This window comes from Nothobranchius furzeri, chromosome 3 (genome assembly GCF_043380555.1).
Source record: "Nothobranchius furzeri strain GRZ-AD chromosome 3, NfurGRZ-RIMD1, whole genome shotgun sequence".
Lineage (NCBI taxonomy): Eukaryota > Metazoa > Chordata > Actinopteri > Cyprinodontiformes > Nothobranchiidae > Nothobranchius > Nothobranchius furzeri.
In genome coordinates this window covers 73,803,298-73,819,988 of record NC_091743.1, presented here as the reverse complement: position 1 = coordinate 73,819,988, position 16,691 = coordinate 73,803,298, and the positions used below count along the sequence as shown (strand labels likewise).

Sequence of the window (16,691 nt, the reverse complement as noted above, 5' to 3'; positions counted from 1 at the left end):
AAAATACAAACGCAAAGAAAGACTAGACTAGGAATGCAGCATATGACTCCAAAAGAATAAACATACACTGATAAATAGTAAATGGCCTTTGTTTATATAAAGTCTTCTATGGTTCTAAACCCCCCAAGGCACTTTACAACTAACCAGTCATTCACATATGCACATTCACACACAGGCAATGACATCCTACAACATATATGTCAGACACAAGGCCACATCTGGCCCGTGGAGCATTTTTATGTGGCCCGCGAGATAAATATAAAATTGATTAAAACTGACCTGCTTGCCGATTTTACCGCAAAGACTACAAATCCCATGATGATTTGCGGCGTTAGCGCAGCGCCAAAGCGCCCCCTCCTTTGTGTTTTTTCCAGCGTCTGCTGCCGGTGTCTGCAGCTCCGCTGTCTCGGACAAACTAAACACTCCTCTCACTCAGCGCCGAGTATTATTCAGCTCTTTGCCGACGTTGAAGCCCAGAAACTGAGATTTTAACCGCTCAGTAATGTGTTCACGACTGAAAGAGAAAGTTTTCCAACCAACTTCCAGACAGAGCTGATATAACTCCAGCGAGCAGCAACACACTCAAATCAGCATGACTCTGTGGCTGCTGTAGTTTTTATTTTTCCTCCCCGAAACACAACAACGTGTTCAAGCTGCTCAGACGCTCTCCATGTTCAGCAGCACAAACCTATGTGAGCACCTGTTGTCATCTAATGTTGTCATTATAATGATGAAGATGAACAAAACAACAGGAGTCTCCTCCTCAGCTCAGATCAACCCCATGATGCAGGTATCTGGCTGGAACAGGTGAGCATCACAGTAAATCAGTGGAGCAAACTGAGCTTTAAATATTTTGGTTTTATGCTCTTTTTCTGCTCCAAAACATGAAAGTTAACAGGTGAGATATTGTATTTCATTTAAGATAAATTTATATTTTTATTTTGTTGTTGGCCCGTGAGAAAATATTTAACCTACAGTAAAAACGGAACTGAACCACTGCAGATAGATGAATAGAATAGAAAATCCCTTTATTGTTCCTCAGTGGGGAAAGCTAGATGTCACAGTAGAGATGACAGTTCTTACAGGAGAAAAAAAGGAGAATAAAAAAATGAGAAAAATGATTAAACAACAAGAAAACATAAATCCTGAATAGATTTAAAAAAGGCTGAATATACCACAAGTAATGAATGCTGCTGATGCGTTTCATTTAAAACTGACTTTCTTGTGTAATTTGGTTATTCCACATTCAGTGTTAATGCAAAAAAAAGTTTGTTTCCAAATTAAAAGGTTCAAAATTGCATATATGTTGATAAAGAAAATGTACAAATTTGCTGTCACTTTTTCAAAAAATATTAAGTTTGGCCCGCGACTTCGTCCCAGATTTTTATTTCGGCCCAGTGTGAATTTGAGTTTGACACTCCTGTCTTACAATGTAGCCACAGCTGCCCTGGTGCATATTGATAGAAGCAAGGCTGCTGTATCCAGGACCACCGGTCCCTTTGACCACCAGCAGGAAAGTCAGGTGAACTGTCTTGGCCAAGGAAACGACTTTGATAGACATAGGGCTAGGCGATATGGCTTAACCCTTTGATGCATAATGGTCACTACAGTGGACAGGTACTCAGAATTGTAATTTATTTATCTTTACTATTAAGCACAGCTGTTGAAAACTTTATTGCATTTGAGCCTCTCCATTTGGACTTCAGTAAGTCAAGCCAAGATTTTTCATGTTCAGAATGGACATGTAATAAATAATTTGTAAATTAAATGTTACAAAAAATATGTAAATATTAAATTTGTTTCATTCACAGCTAAAGATGAATGAAAAAAATTGTTCAAAAAATCATGGTTGAATATTTCATAATTCATGCATCAAAGGGTTAAAATTAATATCACTGTATATTGACAAGTTCAACTCGATAACAACAAATGGATGATGACTACATATGCGCAATTAGATCAGTTGTCCACTAGATGGGATTGACCACAGCGGGTGCATTGGCACATATAGCTTAAGCAGCTCAGACAGACATCTGGGTGCCAGATCATTCAGCAAGCCGATGGAGATGAGATAAAACCGGTGTGATATGATTATGCCTGCTGGTTAAAAACCGTGATGTAATGAATGCAAAAATTACAGATTCCAAGTGAGACTGTTTCAACACCGGTTTCAGGCGCGTCAAACAGCGAAGCTGAAAGAATCATATGGTGTACCCTGGCCACCGTACCCAGTCAGCATTACTCCTCTTGTGCTCTCTAGGCTCCTGCTCATAGGTTTGAGCTTTCGTTTTGGCTTCTAGCGTTTTTGTATGCAAGGCTTAGATTCAAGCCCTTTGGACTTTTCGCAACTCCTCCTGAATAAAGGATTATTGTTTCTGAACTCAAGCTCTCAGTGTCGTTCTGGGTTTCCTGCACTTTGGGTCCAATCCTCAGCGTAACGAACATAACATATTGACGAATTCTGCATCATGCCTAATTCATTCCGTTAACATATATTGCAGTTATTTACAATATGTATTGCAATTTGGAACAAAGATGTGTCCTTGTTCTACACAAGAAAACATTGTGTGATGCTACATGTTTTGAGAGTGGCAAAGTGTGCTTGTCAGCTGTCAACCTTTGCTAGTGTTCTGGAAGAAAGTGTTTATTTGAGACCTGAATAAAGTGTTTTGGTAGTTGGAGTGCATATTGAATGTGAAATTAACTTATTTGCCTGAATGTCGGTTAGGAGAATTGTGTGAAGTTTTGCAAAAGTTGCCTAAGTATTGAGAAATGAGTCCTAGCATCTGTAAAAAACTATAACACCTAGCCCTTTTTACAAGACATACCGTGCTGGCACATCGGCGTAATGTTACCGCAATGCTGTGTCTTAAAAACGCACCATGCCGGCATGGCGTTACGAGAATTTTGCGGCATTTGTTTCACTTCACTTGGTAGTAACCGGCTATTGCGCCATGGTGCAAAAGAGGAAGGTGTCATGATCCAAGCAGGGTCAGCAGTCTCAAGCAAATTTGGCTGGACTAGCAATCTAGTCTGAAAATGATGGAAAGCCCAGTTCAGGCTAACAGAAGCAGATAAAACAAGGCAGAAACCAGCTGATTCCAGGAAGGGCCAGACAGAAACCAGCAGGACCACAGCCAAAAATGGTGAAAGGCTCTAACTAGGCCATCCAAGGTCTGAGCCACAGACAAAGGAAGGTCAGGTCAAGGCAAGAAGGATCCGGACTGAAAATGGTCAAAATTTGTGGGTTGCTGTATTTTGTGAGAAGTTTGGGATCAGCCACTCAACACAGCAGGCCTTTGTTCTCTAAGAAAGTGGTCAAACAGGACATGTCTCAGGCTGAAAGCCTCAAGCCTGAGTCATGCTTCTCCGTCTGCGTCAGTGCGGAGACACGCAATGCCATTATCCGTCCTTGCGTAGGGCCCCGGCAGGCACGCAAGTACGTATGGAGTCTAGCCCACTTTTTTAAACATCCGTCGAAGGAGACGGATTATGCAAGCTTGTGATTGGTTGGTCCAGAAACCTGAGATCACTTCCGTCATGATGCCATTTCCTTTAAATTTGTCAACAGTGCAGGAGTCGTGTGTGGTAAAGAAGTAGATATGGACCAGTTCGAGGAACGTCTAGCGGAGAAAGTACAGAAATACACACACACATTCACACACACATTCACACACACACACACACACACACACACACACACACACACACACACACACACACACACATTCACACACACACACACACACACACACACACACACACACACACACACACACACACACACAAAATATACTTGTTTTCAATTACATTTATTGGTCCCACTTACTTTTTCTTAGGCCCACCTGTTGCGAGTCCCCACATGCCAAAGACAGTGGCAAGTACAGGGTCAAAAGGTGAGCCACACTGGACTGGCTTGTGCGAGCAAAATCAGCCAGCCGACAGGAGCTGGGCTGCAGGTCAAAAAAACTGTGGTCAGAAACAAGGGTCGCACAAGGGTCACAGGGACGAGAGGACAGAACTGGGCAAAAGGTCAGGTTGACTGACCCAACCTCTTTGCCCCACCCCTGGCTTGGAAAGATGGGATTGGAGGAGAACAGAGTGAAGACAAGCCCATCAGATCCAGAAGCCCTCTCGGGAACATTGGAGAGAAACTGAAGAATGCTGCAAAAGATGATGTAATGACCTGTGTTAAGAAGAATGCTGCATGTAGTGAAAATGACACCAAATGTTTTGTGTTGAGCTACAAAGTGTGTATCTGGTAAATTACCCCATGACCTTAAGCTGGTCCAGGAAGGGTATATAAGAACAGCTCTGAACAGCAGAAATAGATTCGGAGATTCGACAGCAGCTGGGGCAGAGGACAAGAAGAGACAGAGCAGATTTGGAGGGGTCATCCCCCATCCAAACCTGGATGGGGGATGACAGACTTTTTTGGAAGGGGAGTTTTTGAGAGAGTTCTTGGGGAGATTCTGAGAAGAAAAGAGCTAGTGTAAACTAACTCTTATTTAATCATTTTGAACTAATTCCTCCGTGGGGGATAGCAGTTGTTTTTCACTTTACCCATTTTTGTATTTTGATTTTGTAATAAACCTTTTTTGAAAAAGAAACATTATCCTGATTCTTTCAGGTTTTCTCTAAAGCTTCACGTTTGGGGCCCTGGCCATAAATTGCACAGAGGTAAGCATATCGATGATCGGTCTCTGAATTATCGGGACTTACTTTACAGTTTATAATAGAATCATATAAAGAAACCTTAAGATAAGGGAAGTTTTAACTTCCCCCTCCTTGCGAGTAACGAGTTGTCTTAAGGGCGATAAAAGTAAAATATTCGAGGTTATTTTGGCTCTGATTGCAGGTTGAAAAAGTCTCTAATCAGCTGGAAGGTTGGATTAATAAATAAATTGATAAACTTATGATAGCCTGATCAACTAGCATAAATCATTTTATAGTTACCAACCTCCCACATAAACTGTTAGAGGCGCAATTAATTCCGGGTAGCCCAAACAATTGCTGAGAGGCTTGGCTTGCCTCCAGACTTCTCTCTAGTATCTTAACCAAAAGGTAACGAGTTTAAAAGAAGTGTAGTACTCTGGGGCTGGCTATTCGTGCAAGTCATTTCACCTTTAAAATAAAAGACAAGATTCTAATTAGATGGTCCAAACCAGGATCTAGAACAATTATACTCGCCGACATCCCCTCGAACCCTGATGGATGCACCGTCTCATAAGTTCTAACGGAACTGGGTTTTAACGGAACCAGTAAATGGGACGGGCACGCGACACACCCACAAATGAGTTTCTGGCTATGCTAATGGTAACATGTGACAGACTTCTCTAAGCTCCGCAGCCATTACACTTTTCACCTCGCACACCCCCTAGCGGCAGTGCAGAGGAGGATATGGTCGAGACAGACAGCCAAGTAAAGGAGACAGACACAGAATGGAGAGAAGCCGCTACCAAAAGGCAGCCTGAGGGAGAAGATTTCCTCTCTACTTCCTTCAACTAGCCGCGGACTGAGACGAGGTTCCATGCTGCCAGGAGATGATGACCTAGAGCAGTGGTTCCTAATCTGGGGGTCCCAACCCCCACAAGGGGGCGCCAAAGCCTCTCAGTTGGTCGCCAGGACCTCTCCACTTTAAGGGGTTAAAACTTCATTTATTACTTGTTTATTGCCTACATTTTGCTCACATTTTTTTTCATGAGTGCAAAGTTTACTGATATTAAGACAGGAAATAATTAGTACAGAAAAAAGTAACACACTAGAACATTTTGCTCAGCTCACTGTTTTATTTTCAAGTGTCAAAAGTTCATTAAAGATAGGACTGGTTGATTAATCACAGCGTTTACAGTAAATAATCTAGTATAAACAGTAATATACACATATAAGTACATTTTGCTCAGTGTATTTTTTATGTGTCAAACGTTTATTGAAAGGAATGATTGATTTATCAGTGTTTACAAGAAACAATGTGTTCAGAAAAGTAATACAAACTGTCAAGCACATTATGCTCAGTTTGGTTTTGTTAATGACTTTGTTCTGTACTGGAGCCTACTATTACTGTTATCTATTGAATCAAAGCATATTAAAATGTGCTTGAACAATTCTATCATTTCTTAACACTGTTTGTACTGGAAGAGAGAATGGGAGGGGGTCGTCAAAAATTTTACTGGTAAAAAAGGGGTCCCTTGGGAAAAGGTTGGGAACCACTGACCTAGAGCCATTAAAAGGGGGAGAGCGAGACTCTAAATCTGTTTTGAGCTTCTGAGTACTGAAAAAGGGACACCACAAGAAGCTTAACCATACCTACTCCCTGGGTTAGGTATTTATATTATATGAGTGAAGACCAGCCTATTAAAAGACTTACTTCTTTATTATGTTAGGATTGGGAACAAAAACCCTTTCGTAGATATGTTTAGGGATAACTTGTCAATAAAAACCTTGAAATATAATAACCAGTCCTCTCTTTTGCTCCCACCACACTTATGTTGCTATAATCAATACCATTCTGGTTTCTCATGTTGTGCCAATGCTTTTAAGAGTGGTCACTCATCCACTCTCAAAGAAACCTGGGTTAGATGCATCTTAGGTCAATCTCTAAGCGTCCTTTTTAAGTGAAGTAATGGAAAGATGTGTCTATGGCCAGTTGAATGCCTTTTAAAATGAAAATTATAATTTAGAAATCTTTCATCTAAGATGCTTGGCTAAGGTTAAACCACTCATCTAGACATGATCGGGAAACAGTTGTGAATGCATGCATAACTTCACGCCTGGACCACTGGTGAGAAGCGAGAACTGCTCCGTACTTCCGGCACTCGCAGAGTACAGACGCTTCTGCTTTTGCTCCCTTATCTTTTTTTCCCAAGGCTCTTTGTCCTGTCTACAGAGCGCTTCTCTGCATTTCTTCTGGAAATCCCTATTTTTTTGGAAATGGATTTAATTAATTGGTCATTCAACGCGATTGATAAGATCTTTTCTACGATGAGAAGGAGGGGGCTCCCACTTGCCCTCCAGGGGCGATTCCTGGAAGGTCTGGAGGATCGTACGCCTCTCTCAGTTGTCCATTGAGGATGTCGAAGACATGTGGATATTTGGCTTGATGATCACTGGATTTCTTCTGATTGGAGTGGGAGGATATCTGGTTTTCTGGAAATTTGGGAAGACGGGAGTGATTGGAGGGTGACCCTCACCCACGGAAGGCACCGCCCGGGCGGTGATCTCACAGACTGGGGCGTTACTCAAGGTGAATCGTAAGCTGGACAATGTCCTTGCTGCGTTACTGGTATTAGGGCACAAAATGGATGTCATCTCGGAGAGGGTCACGGGACGGTGTGGGGATGATTAGAACCTAAATTGGCTTCACTGGAGGACTTGAATGATCAATACAGACTTCAAGGCAGAGAGGAAAATTATCTCTGCCTGACCCAAACAAAGTCTTGTTATCCGAATCTGACGCCAAGGCAGCCTTGAGCTGCTAACAACAACCCCCACGAAGGAAGGAACGCAGACAGATGATGTGAAAACCAGGTCATCAACCTGCAGGAACTCAAATGTGCTCTGCACTCCTCCCAAGATCTCCCTCCCTCCTGTGGATACAGCTGGCTGAGCGCCACACAGGGCTGCTCCCGCTGGGGAAACAGGATCCCAGCCCCCCCCCCCCCCCCCCGCCTCCCTATCGGAGTCTCATGTTGTGAACTGTGATGTTCGTGCTTGTATGTTTGAGCCATTTTTTTGCAAAGTAAAGCTACTCCCTACCGGGAGTAACTCTGGTATGCCCTTTTTTCCCTACCCTCAATTTATCCTCATGTAATTCACTTTTCATCTTTTAAGGTAGCGCGACTCATGCTGCGAAGGACCACAGTCACGAATTCTTGTCATGTGTCTTACCCATGTATGTCTGATCTCTGAATTGTGTGCTGAAACTCAATTTCATTTCTCTGAATGTCTTGCACAGGTGGTAGAATTGACAATAAAACTGACTTTGACTTTGTAACTCTGTCCCATCTGAAGTGAGTCAGAGTGCCTTAGATCGTCTGTGCCTTGTCTAGACTGCTGCTGGGACATTTCTGGACGGCAGACAAAAGATTGAACATGCTGCACCAATGTTGGCAGGTCTACACTGTCTGCCTGTGCAAGACATTCAGAGAAATGAAATTGAGTTTCAGTACACACAATTCAGAGATCAGACATACATGGGTAAGGATCTGTTTTAAAGTTCTTTTATTCGCTTTTAAAGCTCTTAATGGTTTGGCTCCAGCATATTTGGCAGACATGCTGCAGTTGTATGTTCCCTCTCGGGCACTATGTTCAGAGGACCTGTCTTTGCTCATGGTCCCAAGGAAATGGTTGAAGATGCAGGGGGACAGAGCTTTTTCAGCGGCAGCTCCAAAACTCTGGAATGGGCTTCCATTACATATTCAGCAGGCCTCTTCTGTAGCAGTTTTTAAATCCAAGCTGAAGACCCATTTTTACGAAATGGCTGTTAAATCTGTGGGGTGATTAATAGTGATGCTATTTTTATTTTTATTTCATGGATTTATTTGCTTGTGTAGTTTTACTGATTTTAAGGTAGATTTTAAGTGTTTTTGCCTGTATCTGTGAAGCATTTTGGTGGCATGTTTTTGTCTGTAAAGTGATATATAAATAAAGTTCAAGTCGACTACGCACTATAAGCCTTACTCTGCACATCCTCCAAGTGCACTTTGCTGAAGACTGTAGGGTGCAGTGCAAGTATTAGGATTGGTCCAAAATGGGGGGGGGGGGGGGGCTGTGAATACTCACCTGTAACTAACAGTAATCCTGTCATTCAAAACAGTCTTTTCGTTTCTGTTATTTGTATTTCAGCCCTGGACCAGATATTATTTTTAATGATGTCTGCATGGACTCAATATGATGTCATCAGGCATTACTAGTGCTGAATAACTGAAGATGAAAAAAAGTAACATTACTTCCAGTGTTTTTTCCGGTCACATAATTGATACATAGGAGAATATTATTCTCACGCTGTAATTTGGCAGGACCTTTAAGATCAAGATCAAACAAGAAAAACGTCACACGTCGTTAACCTTCGTGTTCTGAAGGCAAGTGGAGTCTGAAGTTTTCTGAGGTGAGAACTGCTCCATAATTCCATTGTTCGGTTTTACAGCTTGGCTTGACTTGCGAAATAACTGTTTATGTTTCTTCTGACTATTAGTTGTGTTAAATTTCTTAATTATGCATATATTGGAGTGCCTATATTGAGAGGCTGAATCAAGTATTTAAAAATATTCCTAGTTGCTGTAATTTATTGAAAATGTTTTGAACACATTAGAGTTTTCTCCTCTTTACAGAAAATCTACCATTAAAATTGTCAATTAGGAAAATAATTTTAGTAATAGAAAAATTAAATAATGTTTTTATTGTTTATATAATCTTTGGGATTGTTTAGTGGTCACTGAAATAGTAAATTAGTAACTTAAGTTGAAAATACAGTTAATAAAAGAGTAGACATGGAATTATACAGGAGTAAAGATGAGTCGTGATTTTTTTTTCACATTTACAATATATAAACTAAATCAAGAAGACAAGTGTGTAGGAAAAATCCTATTTTTGCTCAGAAGAAGAACAAAGGGAAGGAAAAAACGATCTGTTATTTTGCAGAACATTAATTTTTCTTGGATTTGGTTCGATTTTTAGGACAGTTTACGAATGCAAAGAGAACTAATCCAATTCACATGGCTTATATTTCATTGGGATAACAGTTGGATATATCAAAATTGGTTTATCTGTTTTGTGGTATTAATTGATTCGTTTTATTTATTTATATTTTATTTTGATCAAATTTAAGATTGGTTTATAGGGGTGTGCTATTAATGCCTTAATTGTCAACATAGCTTAGAGCCGTGAAGTCAAAAAGCTTATGTGGTGTTTCACATATTTTTCCCTTATTCAAAGGACAAGATAACCCATCAAATTCATGAATTCTTCAGTTAATGTCAGTGTTTCCAGTAGTCTGACTTATCGAGGCGCCACGGAAACAACTGTAACTAGAAATGTGATTGTTATCGCTCTCGGCCTCGTCATCAACTACATCAATGGCACACTACTTCACACCTTCAGAAAACACCAGGTCAGTTTGTAATTGTTTTTATTTTTTTCTGTGTTATCAGACAAATCATGTATAAGATGTCACCAATAGTAGTCAAAGTTAAAGACATAAAAGTTACATTTAAAAAACTTCTCTTCCTTTTTCAGATATTTTACACAAATCCTCGTTACATCCTGTTCATCCATCTGGTGGTGAATGATATGATCCAACTTACTACATCAATCAGTCTGCATGTATTTAGCTACATTTTCTACAATATGAATGCCTCCATCTGTTGTTTTTTTATCGTTGTAGCCAATTTCACCACCCAGAACACTCCATTAAATTTAGCTGTCATGGCTGCGGAATGCTACATTGCTGTATGTTTCCCACTGCGGCATGCAGAGCTCTGCACGGTTAAACGGACATATATTTTGATCAGCTGTATTTGGGTTTTAAGCTCAATGTCAATTGTGCCTGATATATTTATTCATCTTGCAGCAGATCCATTATGGTTCTTTTATTACATAGCATACTGTGATAAAGACATTCTGTTTCGACATCCAGTAAGTTTACAAAAGAGGGTCATTACTTATATAATGAGTTTAACTATAGTTTGGTTCACCCTCTTATTTATCTATCTAAAGATCTTCTTTACAGCTCAAGCAGTTAATTTAGTTGATGGAAATGCAAAGAAAGCCAGAAATACTATCCTGCTTCATGGTTTTCAGCTCTTGTTCTGTATGCTTACGTATGTCGATCCCATAGTAAAAAATATGATAATTACTTGGCCCAATTACTTGGCTTCTGAATTACGTTTTGTATGGTACATCTTTGCTCACATTCTCCCCAGGTTTATCAGTCCCATTGTGTATGGCCTGCGAGACAAGACATTTAAACAGTATTTAAAAAACTATTTGCTGTGTAACATCAGAGCAGGAAACAAATTGTATCCTGGAGGGAAATGCTAGAGTCTCATCAGAAAGATAAACCAAAACCATGCTGGCTATAGTAATTAGTCTAAATGTTAGCAAAATAAAGTAAAGAACATCTCTTTTTTTCCCTGTGTTTGAAAAGAACCAAGCAATGCAAAACCATGATGTTTGCATCTTCTCCTAATCAGTGAAATTGCACATGAAAATTTAAAATTTTACTTGTGCAAAGACCCTTTGTTCACAAATTCGAAATAGAAATGCAATTACTGTAGTTAATACATTTTATTGTATTTGCTCCTTTAAATTGTGTAAAAAATGTATTGACATAAATTTGACGTAAATTTGTGAAAGGGTGAATGACTGACTGCGTTACGAAGCGCACTGGGCGGGTTGTAAAACCCTAAGAAGGCAAAGGCCATTTACCATTTGTCACTTTGTTTTGCAAACTAATGAGACTTTTTTGTTTGGGTGAATGAAAATTAAAACTTTAACAGATTTTAGACAGACTCAAAAAGTGTTTTTTTTTCCAAAGTTGGCTAATTTAAACAGCTGTATGCAACCAGTGAAACATTAACTTTTTCACACAAAAAAAAAATCAAGTTAAAACGGTGTGTGTAAAAGCCTAGCTATCACTTAAAAATAAAATTCTGTAAGAAATAAAACAGAAGCACTTTTTTTCTTTTTAATAGCTCATTTGAAATCTTATTTAAGGATCATGAAAATAAAAAAAAATCGACATTATTCAGATGCAAAATATATGAGATGATGTTCTGGAGCAGTGACACAGATTCAGCGTCTGAACCAGGTTCACGTGGCAAAATAAAATTCTAGCATTTTGAAATGATTCATGCCTTCTGACAATCTTAGGGACATGCCTGATTAACTAAGTCTGTAAAAATATTTTTAACTGATAAAGCTGCCATCCCTGCTGGAAAAACCGTCATAGACCAGCGTAGCTGGTTACCAGCATACGTTTTGTTTTGGTGCTGTTTTAGCTGGTGGCTTGTGGACCATATGCTGGTCATATGTGGAATGCTGGTCAAACTTGCAGTTCCAGCATCCAATCACCTGTTTACCTTGCTGGACTAGAATTCCACAACATATGCTGGTAACCAACTATGCTGGTCTATGCTGGGTTTTCCAGCAGTGGTGTTTGATGTGTTAAGAGCATTTTGGTCTGCTCAGAAGGACGTCAGTACCACTCATATCAAAAATCAGCATCATTCAACGTATAGTTCTCTTTGGGTTGTTTCCTTAGGCGTCATTGTTTGTCTCTGTTAAAGCTGCAGTAGCAAATTTGGAAAAACAAGTTAGCTTAAAAAAACGTTTTCCTGCCTCTTAACTCATTCACTGCCATTGATGACTAAAGTCGTCATTTTAGATCCAACCGTTCACCGCCAATGACGACTAAAGTCGTCATTTGCATTTTTCTGCTGTTTGAGCATCGGAACGAGCCCCTGCGCTGAGAGAACACACATCTCAGCCCTGAAGCCGATCTTCATCCGCATACGTCACAGATCACATGATCAGGAAGCAACACATCCATGTGTTTGGAGATCGTTTTGGGCTGTTCCTGTAAAAAAAGTGAGGCGCGAACCGGAAAAGCGTCTGCCGATCACAATTCGACAACGGATTATGAAAGAACGGATAACGCTCGAAACACAGGGCTTCTTCCTGATGTAAGAGGTGAGTCTCCTCTTTGTTTTGGTTGTTTTGGCATCGAACTCATGCTAGCGCGCAACGTTCTGTGACTCTTAAAAAAACAGTAAAAATGGTGAGAAACGCTGGCAGCGAAGGCCGTTAGTGATCAGGAAATGGCTGGCAGTGAATGAGTTAACAACGTTCTAACATAGTACAGCTATAAAAAAATCCATCCATCCATCCATTCATACATACATACATCCATCCATTCATCCATCCATCCATACATACATACATACATACAGGGGCGTCGGACTGGGGGGGGTAAGGGTACCGTTTACCCAGGGCCCACTGCAGGGAGGGGCCCTGAGACAGCTTTGAATAAAAATGTTTTATTGTTGTTGTTTTTCCCCCCAACTTACTTAATGTCTTAATAAACTTCCCTTTACCTGGATAAAGAGGTTAAGAAACAGAATTTCGCCTTAAAAATAATAACTGAATAATCTCTGAGGCATCTATCACCCCTTAAAAATGTGCAAAGTGGTTTAGTCCACACCTGCAGCCAGGGGCTGCACTGCCGCATGTACAGCTATGAGACATCGCAGATGCCGACAGCCAGAGCTGGAGGCAGGAGAGTCAGTCATGTCATTTTCCCAAGAAAGGGAAATCTGGCTTCCAGAAAAGAAAAGAAAAGGAGGAGAAGGAGAAAAAGTAAATTGAACAGAAGCAAGTAGAAGGACGGTGAGCAGCAGCAGCAGAACACAGTTTTAGCTGATATTAGCTAGCTCTCAGAAGCTGCATTCATGTTAGGTGTTCAGTGTTAAACGCCTTTAGTTTCACCATCAAGATCAAATATAAATTAATTAGTGTTATCAGTGAAAACACTAATTAATATATATATATTAATCAGAATTATTATCGCGGGCGGCTGCCGCCAATTAATTTGCGGACCTCGCAGTAAAAACAGGTTCACTCTGTGTGGATATTTCAGCTCCTTCCCAGTCATGGACCAGGACAAACTTGGTATCGATGGATTCGTGGTAATCTCAGGAATGAGAAGCTGTCACTGTTTTTCGTATAGCATGATGACACTGGTGTTAGAGGATTGTTATTGACTTGGTTAGATATTTTAAGCCTATTTTAAATTTCTTTATATTTGATCTTGAAAACGGACAATCTTATAATTTGGCTGATAATGCAGGGATTATAAAATTTAGAGTACATTACATTCACAGAGAGAACCTGGTTTATTTCATGTCATATGTATTTAATATATCAATACATATCAGCAAAGCTTAACATCATGAACCATGACAGACATGACTGAAGAGCAGATGAAGATATCATGCCAGGCACTGATGAGAAAATATTACAAGGATCTCACAGCTGAATTTGAGAATGAGATGCTACACCTGAGAACAATATATGGTGCCACATTTCCACACATTCGGTCTCCTCTTGAGCTGCTTAATCCCATCTACAGGATGCAATTACAGAGCATTTTTGGAGAAGTTTGTATTGGACTGAGGATATTTTGCACACTACCTGTGTCTGTTGCTGGGGGTGAACGGGCTTTTAGCAAACTGAAACTGGTGAAAAATTATTTGAGATCAACAATGTCCCAGGATAGACTGAACAGCCTAGCTCTTCTTTCTATTGAAAGCCAATTAGCCAAAGGATTGGACTTTAAAGATCTCATAAGTGATTTTGCTAACATGAAGACCCGTCAGTGGGCATTTACTGGAAAATAAATTCCAGGATTTTTGTTTGAACACATTGTTGGCAAATAAAAATAATTATATGTGAAGTCTGGGCATTTCACTTTTATTATGCTGGCATTTGTATTTGCTCAATATAGAGGTTAAACTAAGATCATATTTATTATCTTGTCTTATAGCATGACAAAAAATGTGTAAGAGAGATATTAAGTAATTGAGCATGGGGGCCCACCTAGAAGACTTGTACCTAGGGCCCAGAATTTGGTGCTACGCCCCTGCATACATACCGTAAATCCTCAAATACAGGCCGGTATTCAATTAAAGGTCGGGTCTCCAATTTTGGCCGGTGTCTGAGTCAGAGGAGGTGAATAATGGCCGGTCTCGTATTGTGGCCGGGTGGAATGTGGTAATAAGCAAGTACGGGGGGCGGTTGTGTCATCGTCTCACTTTTGATTTGCCAGTGATAGACCGCGAGGGTAACTTTAACCGTGCGGAGACGAAGAGGAGGCGAAAATTTGATATCAAGTTCAAAGAAAACGTGCTGATTATGCTGCAGAACACTCTGGGGAGCAGTAGCAGGGGTTGTATGAACTAGTCAACTTCACTATAGTGCAGGGGTCAGCAACCTGTTCCCATCAAAGAGCCATTATTACCCATTTCCCACAATAAAGAAAACACCGCAGCAGCCGCGGCGTTGTGGGCGGGGCCTACCATCAGACAGCAGAGAGCTGCTCACAACAGGTGACAGCAGCCGGTACCGGTCGCTCGTGTACATCAAAGTTATCTTTCATAAGAAGATAATCAATAAAACGATTTATATAAAATGGATCCAGAAGTTGTAGCCCGTCTCTGCCGACAATATTTTGATATTTTTCACCCTGTTGATGGTTTTACTGAGCAGGTGCCACTTTTGTCATACGTTTCTTTTTAAAACATGTTTAGACTGTTCAGAATACAAATCCAGGCTCTGTCACGTTTGATTGTTGTAATTAAACTTTGTAGGCAGGGAAGGTCAGAAAAGGATCCGATCAGTTTGTTTTTCCCTCATTTACAGTGACGGAGACAACGGCGCAGTGTGCCTGGCTCTGGTGTTAATCAAGTTTAATTTTATCTCTTTGCAACAATTTTCACAAGAAAACAGAACAGTTAAAAGCAGGGCTTGTGTTGTGTTGACCGGATAGTTCCCGTATTTGACTATTTATTTTGACGGAGAAAGAATAGAAAGAATTACCCCAACGCATGCAGACGAACTGACACTTTATTCGTTTCGCGCAGATGTAGCTAAATCACTCATGAAATGATTCCCATCTGAGCTGGACACTGAGCTCAGCGCAGCTCGCTGTCAGCGCGTACGTACAGCACACAGTGAGCTGAAGATGTGGAGAGGGGCTTGGAACACGTCGCACAACCAGATCGCATGCAGGAAGATTCCTCCGACTGAAGCGAGACTTGTCACTTAGAAAATGTTCCCTGATTATGAAACTTTGGCTGAACAGCGCTTGTTCCTGTCTCCAATGTGGCGACACATCCAGGAGCTGAGGAGAATCCCAGAATCTCATCTTCAGCTCAGAATGCGCCGATATGATTACGCACAAGCGTGACGCGTCAACCCGGTCTCACAGTAAGACCGGGTTGGACCTGTTCAGGTTTACGCAGAAAATCTTTACATTTAGAATTGGCTTACAGATGTAAAATTAATGCAGTAAAATATAAAGCATTTTATTTAAATATCCATTCATTATTTTACAAGCACAGAGAGCCGCATCAGATGGATGAAAGAGTAACAATCAGGTGTCGCCGCCTCAAAAACTAATTTAACACGCGATCGTTCATGTCGGTTCATTTCCTTTGATGTTTTCTGTCTTTTATTTGCGCCTGATGCGTTTCGCTGTGGAGCGGGGCGCATCACCTTGTCCTCCGGTGACGCACCTCACTGATGCGGCCGGTGAGCAGCGAGCACTCCGCTGTTTTTGCGGTCGGTAGATCTTTTAGAACTGCAGTTCAAAGGTAACTCATAAGGTGAATATATATGAACCCAGGTAGCAGTTTCTCTTTAGGATTGAGAGGAGATGCAGGAAGATAATAAACAGACAGGACAGAAAAATAGTCAAATAAAAACAAGTTAGTTTTTGTACCTGGTGGTTGCAACAAACAGACACCATTGAAGGTAATCAGAAGTGAGGAACAGAAAATGAAATAATTATTTTAATGTTTAGAGCAGCAGGAACACTGAGAGGCTGCAGGTGCATCAGTGAGTTTGCGCCGCTGCGCAGGGGGAGGGGGGAGAGGGCTGAAGCAGAAACTACCGTTGTTAAAAGAAATGTGTTTAAC

At 40.7% G+C, this 16,691-nt stretch overlaps 1 protein-coding gene across 1 annotated transcript; it reads left to right on the top strand.

The window, feature by feature from the left end:
• The first annotated feature begins 9,955 nt into the window (after positions 1 to 9,955).
• Positions 9,956 to 12,090, top strand: LOC107385890 (odorant receptor 131-2-like). The gene is made up of 3 exons (XM_015960052.3): positions 9,956 to 10,108; positions 10,234 to 11,015; positions 11,997 to 12,090. The coding sequence occupies exons 1-3, from the start codon at positions 9,956 to 9,958 to the stop codon at positions 12,088 to 12,090; spliced, it is 1,029 nt and encodes a 342-aa protein (XP_015815538.2).
• Positions 12,091 to 16,691: the final 4,601 nt, after the last annotated feature.